This window comes from Buteo buteo, chromosome 23 (genome assembly GCF_964188355.1).
Source record: "Buteo buteo chromosome 23, bButBut1.hap1.1, whole genome shotgun sequence".
Taxonomy (NCBI): Eukaryota; Metazoa; Chordata; class Aves; order Accipitriformes; family Accipitridae; genus Buteo; species Buteo buteo.
This window is the reverse complement of record NC_134193.1, coordinates 17,109,626-17,133,989: the sequence shown is the minus strand read 5'-3', so window position 1 is coordinate 17,133,989 and position 24,364 is coordinate 17,109,626. Positions and strand designations below refer to the sequence as shown.

At 42.0% G+C, this 24,364-nt stretch overlaps 3 protein-coding genes across 9 annotated transcripts in view; 1 reads left to right on the top strand and 2 right to left on the bottom strand.

Moving 5' to 3' along the window:
- Positions 1 to 7,022, bottom strand: part of NUP188 (nucleoporin 188) — a 30,120-nt gene extending 23,098 nt beyond the window's left edge. For both annotated transcript variants that reach the window (XM_075055292.1, XM_075055293.1), the window contains exons 1-9: positions 6,948 to 7,022; positions 5,022 to 5,076; positions 4,345 to 4,418; positions 3,664 to 3,748; positions 2,884 to 2,964; positions 2,363 to 2,407; positions 1,658 to 1,750; positions 1,396 to 1,515; positions 774 to 985 (exon numbers count right to left, since the gene is read on the bottom strand). In XM_075055292.1, the coding sequence (XP_074911393.1) occupies positions 774 to 985; positions 1,396 to 1,515; positions 1,658 to 1,750; positions 2,363 to 2,407; positions 2,884 to 2,964; positions 3,664 to 3,748; positions 4,345 to 4,418; positions 5,022 to 5,076; positions 6,948 to 6,973 (791 nt within the window). In that variant the 5' untranslated portion in view covers positions 6,974 to 7,022. The remainder of the gene's footprint in view (positions 1 to 773; positions 986 to 1,395; positions 1,516 to 1,657; positions 1,751 to 2,362; positions 2,408 to 2,883; positions 2,965 to 3,663; positions 3,749 to 4,344; positions 4,419 to 5,021; positions 5,077 to 6,947) is intronic.
- Positions 7,023 to 7,083: 61 nt separating this feature from the next.
- DOLK (dolichol kinase) lies at positions 7,084 to 13,873 on the top strand. Of its 3 annotated transcripts, none has more exons than XM_075055408.1 (2): positions 7,084 to 7,137; positions 10,249 to 13,873. In XM_075055408.1, the coding sequence occupies exon 2, from the start codon at positions 10,354 to 10,356 to the stop codon at positions 11,923 to 11,925; it is 1,572 nt and encodes a 523-aa protein (XP_074911509.1). In that variant the 5' UTR covers positions 7,084 to 7,137; positions 10,249 to 10,353; the 3' UTR covers positions 11,926 to 13,873. The 3 variants fall into 3 exon arrangements, with proteins under 3 accessions (XP_074911509.1, XP_074911510.1, XP_074911511.1); XM_075055409.1 differs by lacking the exon at positions 7,084 to 7,137 and adding an exon at positions 7,180 to 7,424; XM_075055410.1 differs by lacking the exon at positions 7,084 to 7,137 and adding an exon at positions 7,450 to 9,535.
- Positions 13,874 to 14,068: 195 nt separating this feature from the next.
- On the bottom strand, positions 14,069 to 22,292 carry PHYHD1 (phytanoyl-CoA dioxygenase domain containing 1). Of its 4 annotated transcripts, none has more exons than XM_075055413.1 (11): positions 21,623 to 22,292; positions 20,640 to 20,968; positions 20,025 to 20,100; positions 19,847 to 19,894; positions 18,168 to 18,223; positions 17,924 to 17,986; positions 17,815 to 17,836; positions 17,314 to 17,442; positions 15,617 to 15,736; positions 15,344 to 15,470; positions 14,069 to 15,151 (listed from the first exon to the last, which is right to left on the bottom strand). In XM_075055413.1, the coding sequence occupies exons 2-11, from the start codon at positions 20,736 to 20,738 to the stop codon at positions 15,106 to 15,108; spliced, it is 786 nt and encodes a 261-aa protein (XP_074911514.1). In that variant the 5' UTR covers positions 20,739 to 20,968; positions 21,623 to 22,292; the 3' UTR covers positions 14,069 to 15,105. The 4 variants fall into 4 exon arrangements, with proteins under 4 accessions (XP_074911514.1, XP_074911515.1, XP_074911516.1 ...); XM_075055414.1 differs by having other exon boundaries at positions 20,640 to 20,926; XM_075055415.1 differs by having other exon boundaries at positions 20,640 to 20,798; positions 21,623 to 21,766.
- Positions 22,293 to 24,364: the final 2,072 nt, after the last annotated feature.

Sequence of the window (24,364 nt, the reverse complement as noted above, 5' to 3'; positions counted from 1 at the left end):
AGAATAAAAACAAGTAGGTCAGAAACCTTATTTAAGAATTCAGGTGTTTTTTTAAAATTATAAGTTGTCAAAAAACAACCTTTAGTTTACTTTTGTTCAGTTCTTTGAAGCAATAAGAAATCACATTAAATTAACAGCAGGTAATCCCAATTTTGTCTCAAAATGCTAGTATATGACAGATTACAATCTTCAGAACTACCATTTCTGGTTGAACAGACAAAAAAAGTCACTGAAATTTGAAGATAGCTATTCCACCTTTGTAACTCTCTGCCACCAGGCAGGATTTTCATTCCCCCTAGCTGCAGCTCGAGTTATGTCCCACGCAGCAAAATGAAGACATTACTGCCATTTGTAAGCAGACCCACAATAGCTTCAACTTAGGCAACACACTTAACAATACAGGTCAGAGAAAAAGTACTAGCCTCCATACAGGTAGCAGCCAGACTACCAGCACAGGACTGTGAAGACGCAATTTCACTTTACCACTAGACCATCTAAGGAGTGGCACTGTGTCTTCATTGCCATTCTTACGAGAGGCAAAATTATGTACTAGATTAAAGCTGGTATACGGATACCTCTCTACTTTGCAATCACACCTTCATTTTGCCACAAACCTCTAATGTGATCAGAAAAGCTATTCTGCCTTCAACACAATAAGCTTACCTTGAAATAGTGGTGATTTTAAGAGGCAGCAGCAAGAAATATAAATGCTTTTCTCCTGAGGAAAACAATTGTTTTGCTCTGTACACTTCACAAATATACATGATGCTTACCCAATACGATCCACTAAGTGATCCATGCTCTCATCTACCAAATGTCTGTTGGTTTGTCTAGTGCCAAATCCCTGTTCTTTGAACATCTTTGCAAATGCCAGAAGCTCATCAGGTGCCATTTCAAAGTATGCATAGTAGAGGAAGATGACTTCCAGGAGCATGGACTGTTCACGGAGGCATTGCACAAACCAACGGGAAACCTGACGTTCTGTCTGCAGAAGAAAAAGTTTCACCATCATATGTCGAAGTTCACAGGTCAGTCAAAGCAACTAAGAAGTGTTGAAGCATTTCAACAGCTAGTGTAGCCAGCTGTTTTTATCAATGGCAAGGAAAGCCACTATAAATACAGAGTGTGCTGATGAAGAGAGATTATGAACAACTACATATAAATGGATCTGTTAGCCTAGGGCTATTAATGGATTTATTACAAGTAACAATACATTTCATGCAGCACTCTGTTTCTTAGCAAAAGTGTGTTCTGTTAGAGAGAAAAAAAATGTTAGGTTTCTTGGATCAGAAGAAACATCCTTTTTAACTGCATCTGCACATACACATTTTCCAATACACTACATATAAGGAAAGACTTTGTAAGTTTGATAAATAATAGCAAAAACCAAAATACCATGAGATTTCCATGTGTTTCCCATGTAGGAGCTTCTGCTTTGTACAGTGCTTCAAACTGTTTCCGGTAATTAGGAACTAGTTCCTTGTCCAACTTTTCAACACACTGGAAGTATTGTGCCTTAAATAAACAAATAAATAAATGAACTTCTCACATACACACTCATGTGCTTTTCACAATCACAAGTGGACAATTACTACACAACTTAAATATTTAGCTTATTTCAATGACATCACAGCCAGGAAAAGGTTCCTGTACTCACTGTGTAAGGGTGCCTCTCATCCTGAAAATAAGTGAGTAGATGGAGGACACAGCGCAGAATGCAGATCCTCTCTTCATAGTAATAGTCAGCAAGCTGTGAATATATAGTGTGATCACTATCAATTTGGTATTGTGTCTAACTCCCATACACTTTCCTTTCCCATACGCTGCCAAGGCCTTCATCACAAGAATATACAGTGCTCAAACATCACTACAGATGGAGTTTCAACTAAGCAGTTAGTAAGTTATCTGAAAAAAAATACTTAATTAACTTTAGAGAACTCAATAAAACATGCCCATAGGGACATGTCTATAATTACACTGCTAAGTGAGAAAACTTGGAAAAGAAAGGCAAAAAGACAGAGAGAGATGATCTGATTCCTTATCCCTATTATCCTCTGTCAGATATGATCATCAGTCTCCATTTCAGAGTTACCACTTCAGACCATAACATATAAACCTATAAGGTTTGGAAAACATGGGAGCGTACGTCTGCCCAGCTAAATTCCCTGAAGCCTATAATTTCCTTTCTGTAACAACTACTAACACTGTTCAAATCTATATGCACATCCCTCTATTTCAGAAGCATCTTCTAAAATTTGTTCTTTATATGAAGGAATTCTAAGATTTTCTAGATCTACAGAAATAAAATTGGTTCTCTGCCAGCAGACCTTTTCGACAGAAAATACAAATGGAAATAACTAACCTTCAGCATCAGAGCCTGACTCTGCCTTTCATCCTGAAGAACTGTCTGTAAGCAAAACATAACAAAATAAAGAAGTATCTACTGCAGAAATACCTACTGACAAAATACATATTCACAAAAAAAAGACTGAAATAAACAAAAGACAATTTTTCTTTCCATTTCTTTTGCAAAGACAGATTCCAAAAGCACAAAGCCAAAACGCTCATTTTTAACTACGTATTTGTTCTTCATCTCCACTCACTCCTTCACAGATCTGTAGTTTTCCTGTATTGCTGCGATAGAGAGAGGAGCTGAGTTCCTGCAGAGAGACTCAAGCAGGAAGAGGTACTCAAAAATTAGCCCTGGATATCTGCTATCCCATTTCCTTAAAGCAGCACTTGAGCATTGTAGGTTCAGAGAAGAAAAGCTACAAAGCCATTTCCAAATCAGAACTCAGACTCACATGTGACCATATGCATCAAACAACTACTGGTATTAAGGAGAAATGTGAAGTAAATAGAACACAAATGGGAGCTATGGACCTTCAGGGAGTCCCTTGTTCCTCTGTAATCCTCTTGAAGATAACACTGTAACAACTGCACACTCTGCTCTTCATCCAGACCCTGGGGGGGAGGAAAAAAAAAAGAGATGCTCTGAAATGAATAGAAGGCAACTGAATTCATTAAAGATGAAGATTCTCTCCAAATATTCAGGCAGCTCTTCTCTTCAAAACAAGTAATTTCCAAAATATGCCAAAAGAAAATCTTTGCATCAGGCAGATGCTTGCTTTAGTCAGCGCTACTGTTTAAAGCAAAATAGGTAAGCTCTGATGTCACTTAGATGTATCCAGTTTAACTTCAGCAAAAGGAGCATAACAGTCATTTAAATAAAGGTATCACCAGCAGTCACTGAATTCTAAACTTCTGGCTTGAAGGAACATAACTTTGCAGGTAAACTGACAGTATTTTGAAACATGGCAACTGATTTAAGGGACATCAGTTTTTAGGTGAGCAGTTTCAGGTGTCTTGAAAGAACCCAAGAAAGACCAAAAGCGAGTGACTGCTTCTGAAAAGCAGGGCCCTTTGCAGCAGAAAGGGATGTTAACCAGAAAAAGAAAAGCACCTCGAGATCACTAATAACTTTTGAAAATTTTGACCTACAGCTTCAACATGTACTTCTAACATTCTCTAGATTATTTTGAACTGAAAGGAACTTAAGTTTGCCTCTATTCAACATCAAGAAGCTTACTTAAATATCAGAATCCCAGTAACAATGCATTCCAAGTACAGGGATAAAACTAATCAGATAGCACCTTCACTTACCAAAAACTTGCTGACCCTCAGACCCAATTCTTTTAGTGGAACAGCTACATCTTTATCAGCTTTTATTTTTTCTGCTGAAGTCGTACTAAAGAAAAAAGAAATTTTAGTCATTAAAAATGCAGCAATCCCAAGGAATGAACTAAATAGGCTTAATTTCAAAGTCCTCAGTTTTATCAGTTTAAACTGAAGATTTGCTTTTTCCTCAATAGCCTTTCAATATTTCATACAACAATATTCTGTAACCTTCCCAGCAGATAAAACTCAACATTGTTCACAATCTTATTACTATAATAAATGCAAGCTATATTCATTCCACCGTTTCCAGTGAGGGAATCTGGATACCTTTCTGGGATAACTGAGTGCCAAGAGGAGTCACTTCTCCACAGGCCACGTACTTGCACGCGATTGCTGCAGCTCAGCGGGGGCAAGGGTTAGGAGCTACCTAATGTTAGTAATGACAGCAGAAACTGCTGTTATTTCTTTCTGGTCTGTATTTCATGCCCCATGTATTTCATGTGGATTAAGTACTTTCTCTTGCTACTCCTCTCCTGAAACCTCTAGTCATGTAAGAGAGTAAATATCTATTTTTATGTAATCAGGTACAAATATTCAACATGCTCCTCTACTTATTAGGAGACCCCATTTTAGAGGTTAATTTCTAAAATCAGGCAATTACAATACCTTGGCGGTTTATAGTATGAAAGTCCCTCTAACAATCTCTGCCAGTGCTTGTTCAATTCTGCTGCAATCTGTGCCTAAAAAAAGAACCAAATACTACTGAACAGGTTCCTCAATGTACACTGCTGAGTATCAGATTTGTTAAATTTAAGCAAAGCAAAGGAATTCCACCACCACAGAGAAACAGGAACACCACAAGACAAGAATCTATGAATCAGACTGATTCAAGGCACATTATTGTATGAGACAGCTCGCTGCCTTGCCTAATCACAGAAAGGAAGAAGAAATAGGAGGCAATGGACTGGGTACAGAAACATTTGGATTTCCAACCTCTGGGCCAATTCTTGAAAGCACGGGCTCTGTCCCTGAAAATAAGGAAGCAGGCTGTGCCACTCATGAATACCCCAGGCCAGCCAGTCTAGAAAGTAGCATTTGTATCCGCTCCAGAAAGGGAATGACCTTTTCACATACGCCCTTCCAGGTAGTTCATGAAGCAACTATAAACAAGGAGTGGAAGAATGAACAAGTAGTGGAAACAGAGGAACAAAAATTGCACTGAGGAAGAGGGAAAAGCAGCAAAACATATTTTCACTAATATTCAAAGAGATGTACAAATGATATATTTGACTATGGAGTCCATTCAGTGATGGACAAACCTGCTTAGCAAGACATGGACTTACTGGTTCTCTTAAAGCTGATCTGCCCAGAAGAATTGTCCATAATTCTCTGCTGCTCCTGTAAACAAAGGGAAAAGGTGGTGAGTATTTTAATGATTAACACTATATCAGGCTTCCATTTAGCTTACACCTTTTCAAACCTGCAATTAACTCAGAGCAGGTCACATTGCATTGTAAGATATAAGAAAAATTATTTAAGGAACATTAGTTTTTAGCTGACCAGTTTCAGATGTCCTGGAAGAACCCAGGAAAGACTGATACAGCAAGGCTTGCAAACTCATATCAAAGAAGCATCACATTTTTATCAGTTTACCAACTCAATTTGATTTTGCTACTTGGACATTAGAGGTTAGTAAAAAGAAACCTAATTAAAGTATAGAGCAATATTTTATTCAGTTACATTCAGTGCTCTCCCCCAAACAAACTATTCCATAACAGTTTCATCCTTCACTCTAAGTGGAACATAAAACTGGGTGAAGTGAAAAATGGCAACACTTTACATAAGGTAGAATGACTGCCACATTTACCCTGGGCTTCTTGTTTCTTTCTGAGAACTCTGTAGAAAAGCCAACCTGCACTACAAGGTATGACAGATCAAATCCTGACCCTGGCACATGCACCCAGAAAAATGGGTCTCCCTACAACAGCTCTGAAAAAAGATGTCTGCCAAAAAGAGCATTTCAGGAACTTAGACAAATGATTATTTGTTAGCAACACAATACAAATCGGGAGTTAAACTTCACAGCTCCCTATACAAAGCCTCTCTACAAAAGCAAGAATACTCATTAACTTGTTTTTAGAATAGCATCATCAAAATAACTCACTATGGCAGTGAAAGTCATCTGCAACTTCTGACACATGGTGCCACTTAAATGAATGACAAGAATCATTATTTCCAGTACACCTATCAACATAATTTCTACCTGCTAATTCCTCGATAGTTAGGTGCACCTCCCTGTGTATAACAAGCTAACAAACCTCTCCTGACTTGGTCAGCTGTGGGTGCAACCTCTCCAACCCACACAGAGCACCAAAAGGCCATACAATTTTACCATGAGAAGAATCGCTTTGTGGAACTGAGCACCAGCCTAGCAGAGCCAACATTTCTACTTCTCATTCCCTCCTAACCTCTTCTGTGAATAAAACAGACCATAGTTTGTTGCCAGTTCATTAATTAGACTCCAAGACAGCTACGGAAGGAAAGCTCTCTTTATGCGATCACATGTAACACTGGTGTTTGTGTCCCCATTAGGGCTTATAGACATTATTTTAATAAAAATCAGACATCTAGGAACACTGCAGAGCATAAAAACGTTACAATAAATGTCAAAAAACATGCTCAGGACAAAAGAAGGCACCGATCTGAAGCGACCACTGAACCCGGGACTCACTGAATAGCTTCCTTTACACATCTTCCACATCTCTATTTTGATTTTCGTATTTACAAAGAGTTCCCCAAACGGTGAAAGCCGACCCCCTGCTCTTCCGAGCAGCTCTGGGGCTGGCAGGAGGTCTGACAGGCACCTCCGAGATCTCAGCCGAAATCGAGACTTCAGCTTCGCAGAAGCTTTTAAAGAGCGCTGCTGAGCGTTCCACCTTTCACAATACGGCAGAATAAAAGAAAGGCAAAACCACCAAACAGTCGCTCCTGACACCGAAATTTGGCCGCCTGGAGGGTCCCCGAGGGGCCCCTCAGCGAGGGACGGGGCGGGGCCTCGCTGCGCGCGCGAGGGGCGGGGCCAGGCCGGCGCGGGCCCCGCTGCCGTTAACCCTCCCCAACCCGCTCCCCCCCCCCCCCGCGACCCCCTCTCCGCCACCCCCCCCCGCCCCGCGGAGGGGGGTCCGCGCGCAGCGAGGGACGGGGCCGCCCCCACCTTCCCCCCCTCTCCCCACCCCCCGCCCGCCGGAGCAGCCGCCGCGTTCCCGCACCTCGCGCACAGCCCGCCCGCCGCCATCTTCGCTCCCCTCTCACGTGACCCGCCGCGCAGAGTCGTTCCCCCCTCCTTCTCCCCAGCGCCGGTGTCACGTGATGGGGGGCCACCGCTCCGCCTCCGGCCCCCAACCTGGCGTTTTGGGTCATGTGACAGGCGGCAGCGCCAAGATGGCGGCGTCCCGTGAGGTGGGTCCGCGCTCCGCTCCCGGGTTTGCGGGGCGGGGGGGGGGCGGTCGGGGAAGGGCGCAGCTCCTCGGCGGGACCCGGGGCTTTCCCGGGCAGAGCTTCCGAGCGGCTCCGAGACCTTCCAGGGGCTAACGCAGGTCCGCCATCCCTGCTGCGGCCCGTGCCCTGGGGCAGCTTCCTAGTAATGACGGCTGGGCTGCGGGGTGCCGCGGCTGAGGGGAAGAGGAGGCGGAGGGCGGCGTGGAAGGAGAGGGCAAGGGGAGCCCGCAGCGCTGCGGGGGACACAGGTAAGAGAGGGAGGCGGCAGGTGGCGCAGCGAGGAGAGGGCTACCGGGCGTTTGGGAGCACGTCAGGGGGAAGCATCCCTACGCAGAGCAGCCGGGATGCTGATCGCGAAACGGGCAGAAAACGCTTAGTCTGGCTTGAAACTGGGGGCGATGGGTCCCATTCGGTGTGTGAGAGAGCAGGAGTGCTGAGGAGCTTCACGTTACGTGAAAGAAGGTGTGGAGGAGGGAATCGCAGCAGGCACAAGAAAAATGAAACAATTCAGCAGTGAAAGACATCGTGTTGCAAATTCACAGGTCACCGGCTTTCAAAGCTGCTGCAATAGAGTAGGAGACCTGCGTTTCACATGGTGAAATTCTTCCTTGTCTTATAGGCCAGCTGGCGGGCTGCCTGCTGGGGGAAGCTGTCATTATTGATGCAAGAGCTGGGTTGCAACCTTAAAGTTGCCAGACTGAGTGGGAGGTCTTTTTCAAGCTTTGGCTAGCGTGTGGTGTTTACCCTGCCTCTTCTCAAATAAGCCTTAAGCTTCCCCCTCCCCTGTGCTCAGAAACAACAAGGAGTGGGACCCCAAAACCATTATTGGTTGTAGGTAGATATTGCCCATGCCAGTTCTGTTTTATTGACTATATGATTAATTCTTCTCCTGTTCTGTTTAAAAATGAATTGTGATGGCAAAAAGATTGTACTTGGCCTGATCTAGCTGTATAGCAACAGTAAATGCAATGAAGTTGTTTGGCAATCAAGTATTTCAGCCTATGTGAATAAGGATGCCAAAAAGCAATCTAGTAATAATTGTGAGTTTTCAATACAAAGTCATAAATAACTAAACTGCTCCAGACCCACAGTGTAAGGGAGTTTGATGGTACAAACTTTAATAGTTACCCAGTAATATTACTGCTAAGATCTCTATCAGCTTTATAATCTGGTGACACCATTCAACACTGGATGAAAACCCAAGCCAAAACTTTAAATAAACTTCTAGCCTTCCATGAGGGAGCTAATGGCTAATGTATATATTAGTAATGAGACTGGGGGAGCAGAATTTAATAAGGGTTTACTGCTAAGGGTGGGCCAGAAAGGATGAAGCCATCCAGAGTTTCAGCTGGAGATATCTTACACAGCAGGGATACATACAACTGGATCAGCCATTCTATTGCCAAAAGACATACAGAAACTGATACCTTCAAAGAACGCAAAAGAGATGTTAGTGTACTGGCATTGGCTTACGTATGGCTAAGACTTAACATCAGATTATGGATAAGGAGAAACAAAGGTTGCCAGAAAGCAATAAATGCTGGTGAGAATTTCACAACATTGTGAACGCCCACAGTACTTCAAAGAAGATAAGATATGATTTAACCTATAGAGTAATTGTGTGCATTGCTGATTATCTCAACTATTTATCTTATAGTCCAAAAGTTTAAAGGAGTTTAGTTTGCAATGCAGCTGTCATTGGCTGTGAGCCTTGACTGAGCGAAGGTGAAGAGCTGTAAATGCACTAAGTCTTAGTAAGACAAGGGAGTGAGGGGATGTAGAAAACAATGACAGCTTTAGATCATGATCAAGAATGTCTTACAGGGTTTACTTACTCTTGAGGAATTTGAGGAAAATAAATCGTACCAGAGGTTAGTTAAACAAATCACTTATAAAGTAATGATGCGGTTTTGGGATGAGACTTGCTAGTATTTGTCTAGTGTCATTAATGACTGACTAACATTAAAATACTTCACTTATTTATACAGATCTAGAGTCTGTGTAGAACAGGCATGCAAGGTTCTCGCTTGGAAAACAAGAGTCAAGAAAGCCGACAGGGAAGAGGCCGTGCCATGTGTTAAAGAGAAATGAAGCCAATACCTTTCTTTAAAAATAAGGAAGAATAAATCAGACTCATTTACTCACCTATGAAGCTGTATAATAATTAAATCATATGGCTACAACACATCCTAGAGTTAAACGGAATATTGCCAATACATCAAGATGGTCTAGAAGCGTATTTCAGAATAGATATCTTTGTAACAAATATGACCCAGCAGTGCTGTAGAAGCAAAACAAATTAGGCTGCTTAATATTAAGGATGTGATAAACATCCTCTCACAGCTACAGGCAAGATGAGGTGTGTTCACTTAATTTTTCTGTGCTCAGATCTCCAACTTAGCTTATCTTGACAGTTCTGCTAATAGATCAAAATTAGATAAAGTATGCCATTTGACAATTTTTTTAAGTGATTGTGATGTTTTCTTTCCTACTTCTATTCTAAATACTATATAGCATTATAAAACACCTACTACACTAATGGGAAGTATTCAATCATAACACCAGTGACAGAAGGAGAGAGGTACATAGGGGGTTTTGCACAGCAGTGGGAAGATAAATATTTAATAAAGGAGGAACATTCTGTAAAAATACAGTGAAAACTGCATATAAAATTAGGTTCTAAAATTACCTTTAAACTTTTAAATTAATTATATTTCAAACTCACATCATCACAATGAAGCCTTCTGGGAATATTTATGGTTTGTTTGCTTCACATTTTCATTCAAAGACACTGCAACAGAAATATTTAAAACTGTATCTGAATACCCCAGCACTCAGTGGTTCATTTCTGTCACTGCAGGCTGACTTCTCCGATTCTCAAAAGGGGATGACAGTTTTGGCTGATCTACTACCTCACTGGTTCTATATTTTTTTTTATTCACCTGTGGGTTAACATTAACAACTGGCACATAACTATCAGTTTAAATTGAGCTTAAGAACAAAACAGCTGTGTGAAAGCTTTAGCTTTTCTAGTTGTGGCTTTAATTGTTTGCTCTTTTTTATTTTTAATAGGAATTGCAGTAACATGAAAGGGAATTCTTCATAATGGACAATTATTGAGCACATCGGGACTCCTGAGAAAGAGTTTGAAAGCTTGAGCCACGTTGGACTGGAATCATGTTAAACAAGCCAGTGCTCGTGGAATCCCTGATAGTGTTCATCATCGTTCTCTTTGTGCACGCAGTGGTGTGGGACCGGTATTCCTGGTGCGCCGTCGCTCTCGCTATCCAGGCTTTTTATGCCCAATTCAAATGGGACCGTCTGCTCCAGCTGGGTGGGGCTGTATTCCAGTTCCGTACAGCAGCGAACAGTGGCCTCCTGCCAGCTAGCATGGTCATCCCCTTGTTGGGGATAACGATGAAGGAGAGGTGCAAATCTGCTGGCATTGTGTACTTCGAACGTTTTGGCATAGTTGTAGCTTCCACTGGCATGCTGGTTGCTCTCTTTCTGTCTGTAATAGCGGTTGGCATCACAAAACCTGTGCCAACCAACACTTGCATACTTACTGGTGTTGCTGGCAGTATAATTATCTATACCATGAAGCACTCTTTGACTGTTTCAGAAGTGATAGAGGTCCTAGAAGTGCTTCTAATTTTTGTCTACCTCAGTATGATCTTGCTGTACTTGTTGCCTCGATGTTTTACTCCTGGAGAAGCATTGCTAGTTCTCGGAGGTATAAGTTTTGTTCTCAATCAGCTCATTAAACGCTCACTGAATGTAATCGAGGGCAGAGGTGATCCCATAGACTTTTTCCTTCTGGTAGCAGTTGTTGGAGTTGTTCTTCTTGGGCTTTTTTTCACTGTGCTCTTCATTTTCATGGATTCGGGTACGTGGATCTCCTCCATGTTTTTCCACATGATGACAGCAGTGCTAGGCTTAGGGGTCATCATGCCTTGGCTGTACCGACTGATCCAGAGGAACCCCTTATTCTGGCTACTCCAATTTCTGTTTCAGACACAGACAAGAGTTTACCTTCTTGTATATTGGACCTTTTTGGCTGCTTCAGCATGTGGCATAGTTTTCTACCAGAATGCTAAGAGATCATCTGAATCTAAAAAACATCAGGCCTCGACTATAACCAGGAAATATTTCCATTTCATTGTTGTAGCTACTTATGTTCCTGGACTAATTTATGACCGCCAGCTTCTCTACGTTGCTGCAGTTCTGTGTCTGGCAGTGTTTATCTTCTTAGAGTACATTCGGTACTTCAGGATCAAACCATTTGGCCAAACTCTTAGGCATTTGCTGTCTCTCTTCTTGGATGAAAGAGACAGTGGACCTCTAATCTTGACTCATATTTATCTCCTCCTTGGCATGTCCCTCCCAGTGTGGTTGTTCCCCAGATCTTGTGCTCCTAAAGGTACCTTGTCTGGGGCAGGAGCACTGGTCCCCTACTCTGGGGTACTGGCAGTAGGGGTAGGAGACACTATTGCCTCCGTTTTTGGCAGCACAATGGGAGAAATCAAATGGCCAGGAACAAAGAAGACCTTTGAAGGGACAATGACAGCTATTTTTGCTCAGATCATTGCTGTGGCTCTTATTCTGATCTTTGACAGCAGTGTGAATCTGAACTCCAGCTATGCCTGGATTCTGGCATCTGTGAGCTTAGTTTCTCTTTTGGAAGCTTATACTACCCAAATCGATAATCTGCTGTTGCCTCTCTACCTCCAGATAATGTTTATGGCATAAAAGCACTTCCAGGAACAGAGGTTTTTTCCCCTTTCTAGAGAAAAGTGGTAATAGAATATGCACTGTAATGAGAGCTCAAAGCTGATCTAAACACTGTTTTTGGTACAGCAGATGATAAAATTGTTAAAAACAGAAATGAAAAAGACCTATTTAAAATAAAGGGTTTGGTTTGGTCTTGTTTTTTCCCCATTTAAAACAGCATGAGTTGCTTTATGTTCTCACAGAAACACAAACACAACTGATAAAAATAGCATTTGTGTTTAGTAATCCAATTTAAGTTTCTTCTGGGTGCCCAGAGGCAAAGGAAGTAGAGGAGGAAGAGGTAAGTCAATGAGAGGGAAAAAGATAAATAAGCAAGCCTCTCAGATGTTGCCACCTCTGTATTGTATCAGAGCCAAAACTTGTTTTGCTGTACTGAGTCCTGCCATCTTGTAAAACTGAATATGTGAACTCCTTGTTTCTGTATAAGCACCATTTAAAGCATGTTTTGTAATGAAGGTGACCACACAGAGTGAGTACAACTGTCCAAATATATCCAGTCACCATCAACAAGAGCCATACTATTGCACTGTGATGCACAAACACAACTTCAAACTCAGTAGCTATAATAGCTAAGTTTATCCAGAGCAGGTGGGAGAGGTTTGAGAATGTAGGAAGAGGCCATGTATTCCAAACAGTATTAACAAGAGGGTTGTAGTTTTAGCCCTGAAGGTTTATGCAACAAGAATGGTTTTTTTTCAAGATTTTAATCTATAATTTATTTGGGATACTATTCAATATAGGGGGGGGGAAACTAAGCAAAGTCACAGGTAAAACTGATTACACATTAATCATGAAAGCAGAAAAAAATGTTAAAGTCAATAAACTTTTCTAATACTATTACAGTTTTCTACTTTTCACATTTTTTCAGCTAGATGTTTAATCAAATAATTTATAAAAATGCTTCTATCAACAAATTGAGTAGTGCCATTTAATTTTGTCCATTTAATTAAAACTACCATTTTGTGGCCAAAAACCCCACCTAAAAATACACTTCTGTATTGACAATCTCTGCTTACCAATTTGCAGAGTGTCCATGAAAACAAAAACATGTTAACACGTCCTCCCTGCCTCTTCCCTTCCCCTGAGAAGTGTCCAAGCAGAGATTTGCATTTCAGAATTCTTGTTTGCAGGATGAAGTTAACTTCTGACACTTCTTTTATTCACTTTTGGGAAGAGTTTTGTGTGAGTCCAAGATACCTTACACAATACTGTCCTGCAGTCCTAGCCCTGAGAATGTGTCTTAGGAGTGAGAATAAGACCAGGGGTAGAGTGAAACTAGTGCTCTGGGCCAGCAGACAGAGCCAGCAAAATTGGCCCCAGAACCCAATATTGCATTTGTCCCCACAACAAGCCAGGACTCAAACAGCTAAGAGGCAGCATTGCCCAATCTACGCCCCTGCCTGGGCAGGGCGCCTGAGATTTCATACTGCTTTTCCTGAGGATGTCAAAATTGTCCAGAGCTGGTTTTGGTTAATAACACAATAAATTGTCAGATACTCTTTGTTGGAAACAAACTCATTAATTGTGCTAGACTGAGTTTCCCCTCACATTTAACAGGAAATCCTGTTTCTTGCTTTTATTTATGCACTTGAACTAGATGGTTTTGTAGATTGCAGGTAGTGGTGCATATAATCAGAGGACAAACTATCACTCTTCAGCAGAAAGGTCCTATTCTAAATTACTGACTTTTCTAATGGAAAGATACAGAAAAAGCTTTAGCTGCTTCCATCATGAGCCACAGCCTTCACCACTAATGTCATAAAATAGCACCAGAGTTGAAGGAAGTCACTTTCCCTCTGCCCTGCTCACAGCTTTCAAACTGTCGAAAAGGTAGGGGAAGGCAGCAGTTGTACCTGCAGAAACTTTGAACTCGACATTACTGCTGTTGCCATTACCCACCTTCCTAATTCCTACTACAGCCACCTGATCATTCCTCTGTGATGAATTCTTTGCTGTACTGAACCTATTCTGCATTGACCAGCAAAGTCCAAAGGGCTGAAAGGAAACTTCCTCCCATAAAGAAACCAGATTTGACAATTTCACATCAAACAAATACCAGAGACAGGCAATATACTTTTGAAAGGGATGAGTCAGTAAGAACTGGGGCTCTCTCTGCCAGGACTTGAAGCAGTCTTAAGGTTACTACGATGTAATTAGTGCATCGATGATACTGGGCTCATATCTCAGGGTTCCCATTGCACCCGTGCCAGTGAAATTGCATCTACACAGCTTCTGTTCAGTTTAGGATACAGGCTTGAGCTTGCCTTGGAAAACTTACTTTTCTTAACATTCCTTAGGTTTCACCTTGCTTTAAGTTGGTTTGGTTTTGTTGGGGTTTTGGGGATATTAACTGTTCTCGTGCACGTTGAGAGTTCAAACTGGTCATCAGACAACTTAGCGCTGGCCCCAGCTGGTGGGACAAGGTCACACTGTGTCTTCCTCAAAGAAAAGATGAGGGAGATGAAAAGGAGAATTTCTGCTTTTTTTTATTTAAATGTTAGGAGTTTGATTGGGGTTTTTTGTTTTCATAATTTCAACACGATTCTTTAAGAACTGTAATATTTTTAATCAACACACCTGGAGATCAAACACTCAGCTGCAGTTTGCTAGAAATACTTAGAAGATTGATTATAAAAGTAGACTTCCTGCTTCATTTTGCCCACAATAGGATTATGTTTAATCACTATTATTCAAACAGTAGGACAGAGACCTAAGGGTAAAAGTCAGCCATCTTCACACAACACTTTCACCTGCATTGCTGGGATCGTCACAACCAAGAAATGCACTAGACAAGCTCTTGACTTAAAAAGAAGAAAATATTGAGTATCTGCAAGAAGAAATACTTCTTAACTAGTCCCAGTCAAGGTGCAATGATCTTCAATGGTCTATTCTCAAGACTGAAGAAGTTTCCTTACCAAAAGGACTGGGCGACTATTCTCATAGTCATAGGGCTTATGCTGAAGTAGAAGCCTCTGTCTAATGCAGGTGTGTTCAGCTGTGTCAAGGGTCCTTGTTCTGAGAAGAGGACAAATTAATCTTGAGAGCTGATCTAGTGAAAGTTGTGTTTAAAAGGAACATGAACAAACAACCAGAAAGGAATATTGATCAGCTATTAACTCCAGAAGCCAATCACTAACTTCAAGTGTAGAGTGATGGAAAAGGCAGTTCGGGAGTTGGCTGGAGCCTAGGAAGCAAGGAAGAGGTAAAAACAAAACCTCAGAGGCTATTCCAGTTCTACGGGTATGAAATCAATGCTAACTGAGGTCCTACCAACAGGAACTGTGTGACATGCAAGACCACCAATAAAAGTTTATCCTGGCTATTGCATTGAAAAGGGTCTAGTTTCCTCAGCTGCTTGTTAGGATGGCAACCTCACCAGTTCTCTTTGCTCCAGCTGGTGTCTTTGGCTTCCATCACATGGAAGGTGAATGCATGGCGAGAGGACTCTGAGCTGTTCAGTTCACTCTTATGGACGACTTCACCATGGATAAGAATGAGTCCACCTGTTTGAAAGAAACATCTGTACTGCTTTTTTTTCAAATTGTGAGTGCCAGTTTTAAAATATAAGGGAAGTTGAAAGTGTTAAAATACAATTTTAGCTCTCTTCTTTTTCTTGAGCTGTAAAGCAGACTTTGGGGGTTGTTTTTACCTTTACTTATAGGCAGAGGTTTGAACTGGCTGTCATCGTAGGCTGGCTCTGACCCTACAAACTCTACAACACGTGTTGAGGTACGTGAAGCTGCACGGACCATTCTCCGGCTAATTCCATCTGCAAATCCACAGAATAAGCAAACACACATAAAAATGAAACAGCTAGCTACATTCTGCACAGCAGAGAAACAGTATCTGTCATTTCTCTTGGCAATGATAAGAACTTTATTATTATATTCAATTTTTTCCTCAGTAACTTGGGTGGGTTTTTTTATTAAGCAAAGATTTAGGATTTTCCAGCTGTGGGAAAAACTGATAAACAACTACCTTCTGTTTGCCTTTCTGGCTCTTTCTGTGCATTGCAACATAGCCCTTAAGTAACACAGATAATCATACACTTATGCAAAGCCAACTTTTGGTCCATTTCTCCTTTTTATAAGAACATAAATTGCAATCAGAGTGCAGCTGACTCCAGAATTTATGAGGGATGAGTGCCTTAAAATCTTAAGAGCACTATGATTACACTCACTGAGTGAATGCTTAGGTGAGCACAGTTTAAAGCTGATTAGCATGCCCTAGAGGTAGTGAAAAACAGAAAACTGCTGGTAATTCAACAGTGGTGACACACACAGAGCAACTACCATCCGTCACAACGGCCATTACGTGAGTCTGTGCTGATCTGGTTTTGTCTGTGTGTTCCCCTGGGACACTGACTGTTCTTCAGTGGCTTGGATGGTGTCCAAGTGATCCTTGCATAGACTTGGAGGCTTTCCTTGTTTACTGAAATTCAGACCAATATTTGACAGTTGTGTGTAAGAGGATTTTTATTCCCCTTACATAGGGCTGTCGGGACTAAAAATTTTATTGGCTAGAGCAAAAAAAGGGGGTCTTTGTGAAGGGGATGCAACCTAGAAAAGAAACAGTTTTGTGAATGGATGGGGAAAAAAAAAAAAGAAAAGAAAAAAAGTGTGATTGAGTGATTTCTCAGTGTATTCCTGCTCTGGAAGGCAAAACAAGGATTATTACTCTTTGCAGTCCAGATCAGACTTGATAAACATTTTCAAGGCTACAGTCAAAACTGTGGAAGGAGCACCAACATATAGTAATGACCTGTTTTGCTACAGGAAGAAAGGACACAGTGGTTTAAGAGCTTCTTTACATTAAAGTCTTAAATCTCAGTGGCCTGGCAAGGAAGACTCTGAATCTTGCAGGGGAAGCTTCTGAAATAATACTGAAATGAAAAAAAAAGATTCAGGAGCAGTTTTAATGGCCCTCAGCTTAACAGATTCTGGAGTAAATAAAAATTCAGGAAGACTGTCCTTCCTTTCCCCAGTGCCCTGGATTCTTTGTTTCTAAGCTAGGTATCAATTTAAAACTAAACAGTGTCAGTCATGTATCCCACCTTTTTTTGTTTTATTAAAAAATATTGTTATATTAGGCTCATCTGATGGACTAGTGGCCAAGAGCAAAGTGAAGCAGTTAACCTGCTGAAAAATGTGGTTGTGGATTTGACAAACAGCATAGGAGGAGATCTTTGCAGTAAAGAAAGTTGTCCTTTCGACAAACAAGGACAGTAGTGTGGTTCTGCAGGCACTGTGCAATGCAGAGAACATAACACGGTCCGTGTCACCCTCCACCCTTAAGCAAGAAGATGGCACACGTTTCACAGCACACACCAAACACCACGACTCTTACTGGTGTGAGAGCCAGGAATGAACCACAAGCAGCCGTTCTCCAGCGTGACATCCTCCAGGGCAATCCAGAACCCCAGGATTCTGCCCAGAGGCTCTGTGTGCAGGAAGGTGGCATCCTGGTGCGGGGTCACTGCGACGAAACAGTCATTAATGTCTTTTAATGCCTGAGGAATTCAGTACCACTAGAAGGATAGCAGACTTGCATCTCCCTGACATCTTGACCTGACCTACCCTGCCCACACATCTGTCATACATATTAAATCTTACATAAAAATACCACCTTTCAGCCTGCTGCAAATGTAGCTCTTTGTTCAAGCTGCATATGATGTAGAACCATTTCTGGAAAACATGGATGCTTTTTAATAATTCTAAGAAAGTTTGGACCACAAAACTCACAGGCTTAAGACCACAAAACCACAGATTCTGAGCCTTTTTCCTGGTAATATTCCTTTCCTAAAGGAGTATTATGTGTAGTGTGATATAGAGATAATATGAATCTCACCTTCACCACCAATGCCAGGTTGCTGCAAGGAAAGAAAGGTGATGTGTGAAGAGTTTCACAGCTTCCCACCTAACAGGGGGGTGGGACAAAAAGACTTGAATTACTGTACCTTGAAGATATACATGCTTTGCACAACTACTGGTCTCTCAAGGCCTAGTTTTCTTCCCAATTCCTGCAAGAAAACTTTTCAAGATTTATGATTGTTGTTTTCCACACACTATAAAGCATTATTCGACAATATTTAAATTTCCTTTTACAGACAAAATTACTATCCTTGGGAGTCTAGAAAATTAAGATTAACTACTCCGTATTTTTTTTTCCCCAGGGCATTCTAGGAAACAGTAACAGCTCACCTGCACCTTGGAGGAGTGGGTGATTTGCTTGAAGACAGGATCATAAGCATGTAAAGCTATGGGGAAAGAAAAGGCTCAGACTGAAGATTTCATTAACAGAAGGGAGCTTGACAGCTCTCAATGATGAGCTGCAGAGACAACAGCCAAGCAAGATAAATTGCAGCCAGAAACTTTCATCCCTCCCAAGAGCAAACATGGCTTATCACACCTAAGGTGATTCAACACTTGTAGATTTGTACAATCTGCTATACAGACCAAAAATATAATCACTCACTGGCCACAAACTGCAGCTATATAAAAAATAGCGTATAAGAGTGAACAAAAATTCAGTATTATGTGATTAAGTATTATATTATGCAAATGCTAATACGACAACCACTATACATGACCCTGAAGGACATAGGTGAATTCACCCTTTTAAAACACAGTTCTTAAGACCTACCAAAAAAAAGTAATTACTGCAAAAACAATCTAGGGCTTATCTTTGGTGCCCTTTGCAGAGGGCCACAGCTTGCAGGTCAGAGCTGTTTGTGCACAGACACTTGCTACAGCCCAGCTGTGACAAAACTGTGAAGCAAAGACTTGGAATCATGCCTCCATCTCATCGTGATCAAATTTGTCACGAGGACACACGACCGGGTCCAGCAGGGGCTGCTCCCGAGCAAGGGATGAGGCAAGACCCAACCAAAAGGAGTAATTACAAAAATTTAGTCTAGAGAAGCCTTTTGAATTGTTACATTGCTTAGTCAGCAGGCATCTACAGTTGTTTTCACTTCCTCTGGGAAAAGCTGAAGTATAACAGAATGGCAGGGGTCTGGGAGGGGGAGAGTGTTTTTCTGAGAAAACCACAGAACCAAGAACTCTCAGTACTGAATTTCCAAGTTTAGTGACGTTTAATCTGAACAGAGTTCATGTGTTTGGAGATGCAGTGAATCCTGCTCTTGTTTTCCATGTGTTGTTTGAAAACAAGACATCAAAATGCAAGTCCAGTAAGTGGGAGAGAGGACATAGGTCAAAGTGAAACTAGTAAGGGTAAAGAAAAGGTGCTGGTGACACCAAAGGAGGGAGGACAGCTTCGGTGTTGGCAACCCACTACTGCACAGGACACAAGACACAGTGTGATCTGTACTAAATGTGACCACTCTTCAGTAGTAAATTCGTTAGAGCAGTCTCTTACATAAAAGAGACAAGGGCTGAAGTCCAAACTTCCTCATGTCAGTGACTCTGTGCTATGCATAGCTGAAAAGCCTCCTAGAAGGGTTTTTTGAAAAGGATCGTAACAGAAGATTTTTAAGTCCTTTGACAGCAGAGCGAGAGGCAGCACAGAGAGAATTGCAGAGACAGTGACAGAGCGACATGGGGAAAGGCAGACCAACACGTAGAAATTAAATTGAAGAATTTCATGCAGAAACCCAGAGTAAAACAGCCCGGGGTTGCAAAGACAGGAGCTGTGTGGCCACAATGGCAAGAGGGGAAGAGCTTTGCAACATTTGATGCAGTCATCCCCAGGATGCACAGAGAAGCAACAGAAGAGTAAAGAAGTCACTTCTCTGCTCAGAAGGGTTTCAACTCAGATGGCCAAGCATATTTATAGTGAGTAGGTCTGGAGAAATCCTCGTGTCTGAAAACACCACATCCCTTTCATCCATCCCTCTCAAAACCCCATCCTTTAAACATACCATGGCCAATCTTGCTGACGGATTTCTCCTTTGGAATTAGAAAGTTACCTATGAAACAAAATCAGAATTTAACATTGCTTGCAAAGCAGGAATTGTCCTAGAGCTGGAAACTGGCCCCTGATGCCTCATTCAGCCTTCTCCTGTCCCCTCCCTGTGGCTAACTCAGGCCAGGGCTTACCTCTCTCATCCAAAGCACCTTTCTCAAAGAAGAATCTAATCTTGTCTCCACTGGTTAGGAAATAATCCGAGCTACCCTGCCAGGGATAAGAGCCCAGTAAAGATAGTATCCTTGTAAAGACATAAACGAACCTTCGGTCAAAGCGTTAATACTCACCTGCATCTTTTTCCCATCAAGCCGCAGCATAAACAAAACAGAGTCAATAGAAATCACTCAAAAAGGCTTTCTACAATGCTAATGTCTTGGCATTGATTACGGCTTTACAAGAACCTCTCACATAGAGGCTACCCTTGCTTTTCTTTTGCTACCTGCCTGGAAAATAACCTATTTTCTGTCTGCAGAACAAGTGCAAAGTGATCTGTGAGAGCTGCTTGTGGCTACCAGGGGCTATAGCATAGGGGCTGAAAGCACAGCAGAGCCACACGCATCCTCTCCTCCTTCACCTTCTAAGACCACCATCAAACATTTGTAGAAAGCTGGAGAGCAAATGCCTCTCACAATGTTATGTTCAGTTAGAAGAGTCATGTTCCCCCAGAGTGAATCCTGAGCAGCTATTTGCCTTTTCCCTTTCTCCTTCCAGTGCTCCGACCAGGACAACCCTGCCCTTTTCAGTACCTGCGCCTGGAGCTGCTCCTCTTCTTTGGTGGAGAACTCGGTGCGGCAGTGCAGTGGCACTTCCATCTCTGCTATGATCCTTTGAATCTGATTCCTCATGCTGTCACACTCCTCTGCAGTGAAAAAATGCTCTAGGACAAGGAAGCCATCCTCGCGGAACTGGAAGAGACGGGGTGACTGCTCTCCTCCAGACTCCTTGGGGGAAGCAGCACAAAGCAAGAGACGGGTTCTGGCCTTTTGCTGTGCCTCAGTTCAGTGTGAAAAGCATCCCAACTTCAGCTCTGCAGCTGGACAACACGCTCTTAATTTTTTAATTTCAGGAGGGGTTTCTATTGTAAAAAGATAATTTGTTAATAAGCTCAGATTCCACACAGTTAAGAACAACATATCTCCACTCCTCAGTCCACAAAGCAGAGAAGATATCACCACTAGAGCCTTTGTGGTTTAAGGATATCTCATCTAAGACGTCCAACCAGCGACTCTTAGATTACAAAGCCTGCTAACATGAAGAGAACAGTCATACCTATATGCCAAATAAGAGAGAGATTCCTTTACAAGCTGGAAAGTATTTTCTCTAAAGGAAAAATCCCTGGGTGGTTTTTCACAGTTCACTACACAATCCCTTACAAAATGAAGCTGTTGGCGCTACTGTTTCTTTATATAGAATACCCTGGAGATTATCCTTTGACAGGCAGATTTCGAGTTCATGGATGAGAGCTGAGCAGCAGAGACAGAAGGGCACAAGAGAAATTCCTCCAAGAGCTCTGTGGGACAAGGTGCCCTCTGGGAGAGTTTGTAGCCACAACAGGGTCCTCACACACTCAAAATGAATGTAATACAAGTAGCTGAAAAGAATATAAAGCATTCGTAAAGCAGATCTTTGCTAGACCTGATCACAGGTTAACTAGCAGTGACCATATCTTACAAGTAGTGTCACCTGCATGCATTACAGACACGCTCCTTCCCGGAGTGCGGTTTCTTACCTTTTGGATCTGATGCTGGGTTACAAACGCCATCGGGGCAGAGCTCCCAGGATCCCACCAGCAACACCACGATGCCACCCAGGCTCTGCAGGGCTGATTCCCCGCCTCTTCACGTGATCCTTTTCCCAGCATGTGATAACAGCAAGCACTGGACAGCCGGACCATTGAATTTTGTTCCTATTTCTGGCCGTTTGTTCCTGGCGGGGACATTCAGGGCTGCAGAGTTTTGCTTTGGCTCTTGTTGCTACTTAAAGTGCACAAGCATTCTGCTCAAGTGCGATCACAAGTTTGAGTCACTTCTTAACTCCAAGGAGGAATCACTGTTTTAATTAATAACCCAGATTAAAAAAAATAGAGCAGTTAAGCTGGTAAATGCAGTAGTAAAATAAGGGTGGTAAAATAAGATTCAAGTGGGATGAAAAGATCTAGAAGTTTTGAAACAAATTTAAAGTGGCAATTCAGGCTCCTACAGAGCCCTTTTTGCTCAGTCAGCAAGTCCTGCCAGCACTTCAGCACACTTACCTGAAAGGGACTTCAGCGACCCAGGAGATGGCAAACATCAGACTAAAGGGTGAGGGTTTGGTAAAATTCATAGAGAATATATCTGCTATTTTCATTCACAGCGGCTCTTTGGCACTTTACACCTTCGCTTGCTCGGTTCGCTCTCTTGTGGCTCCAAATGTGCGTGTAAATAGATAAACGCAAAGCCACAGTTCAAACCAGAGAAAATGCAGAAACTAGATCTAAAAAGCAGAAGAGAGTGAAGGACAGGTGCCAGCCCAGCGGTGGCGCTCCCCGCCAACACATCCTTCCCTTCGCACAGGAATCGCTGGGGAAGATTTTTCTCTCCAGAGAAAAATGTGTTGGCTCTTGTGGGAAACACCGAAAACATCCTTTCAGCAGCACTCCACAAAGAAATAACATCATGGAGACGGTTTTATGCATCACTCACCTAGCCAAAAGAAAACCCAACAAAATGAAGGAGTGCAAAATGCTCATGGGAAGGTATTTACTTCCAAATATATTTGCTAGCAACTGAAAATACATCTTAAAAGATGATGTTTGAAAAAAATAAAGTCCTCTATTCTGTAAGGGAATAAACTCTGGATAAAAATCCCTCCCCATCTTGTTCAAGTCTTCTTCCCTTTTTTTTTTTTTTGTAATGAAAAGGGAATTCAGCGTTTTCACTGGAAAACATCTGAGCTTTTACAGCTTGTTTTCAAGCTTTTCTCAGCACACAAGACGATATGAATTCAGTAGTTTAAACAGCTAAGTTTTGCCAAAGACTTTAATCACTGGGCTACAAACGTGGAGTGGAAACAATCAACCTCCAATGCTGCAAAACTCAAAATAATCAAGTAGTTCCTCCTTCCTGTTAACAGACTCTCACCAACTGATGGAGCTGAAGTGTTTTTAAAGAAGATGTGTCACCAGTGGGAAAAAAAACTGCTGTAGATACTGCCTGTAAGTCGATCTCATGAGCACCCACCTCACCCCTCACTGGGAGGCAGCAATCCTGGAGAAACATGCCTTCTACACACACTCCCATCCCACTCCTCAAGTCCCTCTGTGTTACCTCCGTCATTCATGATGTCATGTACTTCTCATTCCCAGGTTTTTTTGTTTGTTTGTTTTTTAGCAATTTAGCACGTCATCTTCTCCACTCCCCACCTTACGCACACATGATGACTTCAGAAGCTGTTCTAGTTCATACACATGACAGTAAACCACAGCTTTCCTGTTGTATGGATTGTTTTGAGCAATATAAACAGCAGACTACAGCACACAACACGGCAAATAACAAAAGATAACCGATTGCATAAACTGGAGAGGCAACCCTCTTGGTTACAGGCGCATTCATCAGTGTCTGTCCTTAGGAGTCTTCCAGTTCTTTGCCACTCCAGATGTGCTCCTATTTTGAGGCTTAGAAAGACCTTTTCAGCAAGAGGAAAACCACCCCCACCACATAATGCCCAAAAAAAGTCAGAGAAGAACGTCATCTTTATAAATACCTTCTCTTCCAGTAAGTTTAGATAAGGAAGGTAGAAAGTGCTCAAACAAAGCTGGGAAATGAACCCCTTTTCCTTCCCTTCCTTCCCCTCCAAGAGCTCTTTTGCAGACTATTAAACAACATTTTCTCCTGCCAGCTCCGCAAGAAAACTGCACTTCTGGCAAACTCCATTGGAGGCTGCCAAAGCCCATCCCATGTCTGCATGAAAGGTACAGGAGTGACATCTGGAACATGAACAACCCTGCAGCAGACAAAGCACAAGTGTTTCAAATGCCTTTTTGACTGGCACGATTACCCTAATTTCCTCCTTAATGAGAGTTCCTATTGAAACCATTTGGAGCCAAGCCAGCTTGCCAGTTCTCCAGAGCTGGTTTAAGCAGCTCAGCACTCTCGCCAAAATTGCTGCTGTTGGAGCTGCCACAGTTATTAGGTAAGCAAAAGTTTCAGCTAGATCTCTTATCACCTCTCCTGCAGTCTTTGATATGATCAGCAACAAGTGACAGCATATTTAATGAGAAACAAGGAGCACAAGAACAACAATAACCATAATGAGTATTTAAATGGTATTAAATAGTCTATTAGTATTTAAAACAGCATAGATACTTGAATACTTTTGTTTTCCCTATATTGGCAGTCCTTTCTTTCAAGCTAACAGAAGCCTCAGAAATGCAGTAATATTCCATCAAGAGGATTGTCATGAACAGGTAAAACCAAGATGGTTCCTTTCTTCA

Coding starts and splice junctions, on each gene's coding strand:
- PHYHD1 (XM_075055415.1), bottom strand. CDS start 21,754: ATGCTGGGAAAAGGATCACGTGAAGAGGCGGGGAATCAGCCCTGCAGA. Junction 17,837..17,923: donor AAAGCATGTATATCTTCAAG/GTACAGTAATTC, acceptor CTTTCCTTGCAG/CAACCTGGCATTGGTGGTGA. Junction 17,443..17,814: donor ACCTGGCATTGGTGGTGAAG/GTGAGATTCATA, acceptor GTTTCGTCGCAG/TGACCCCGCACCAGGATGCC.
- DOLK (XM_075055408.1), top strand. CDS start 10,354: ATGTTAAACAAGCCAGTGCTCGTGGAATCCCTGATAGTGTTCATCATC.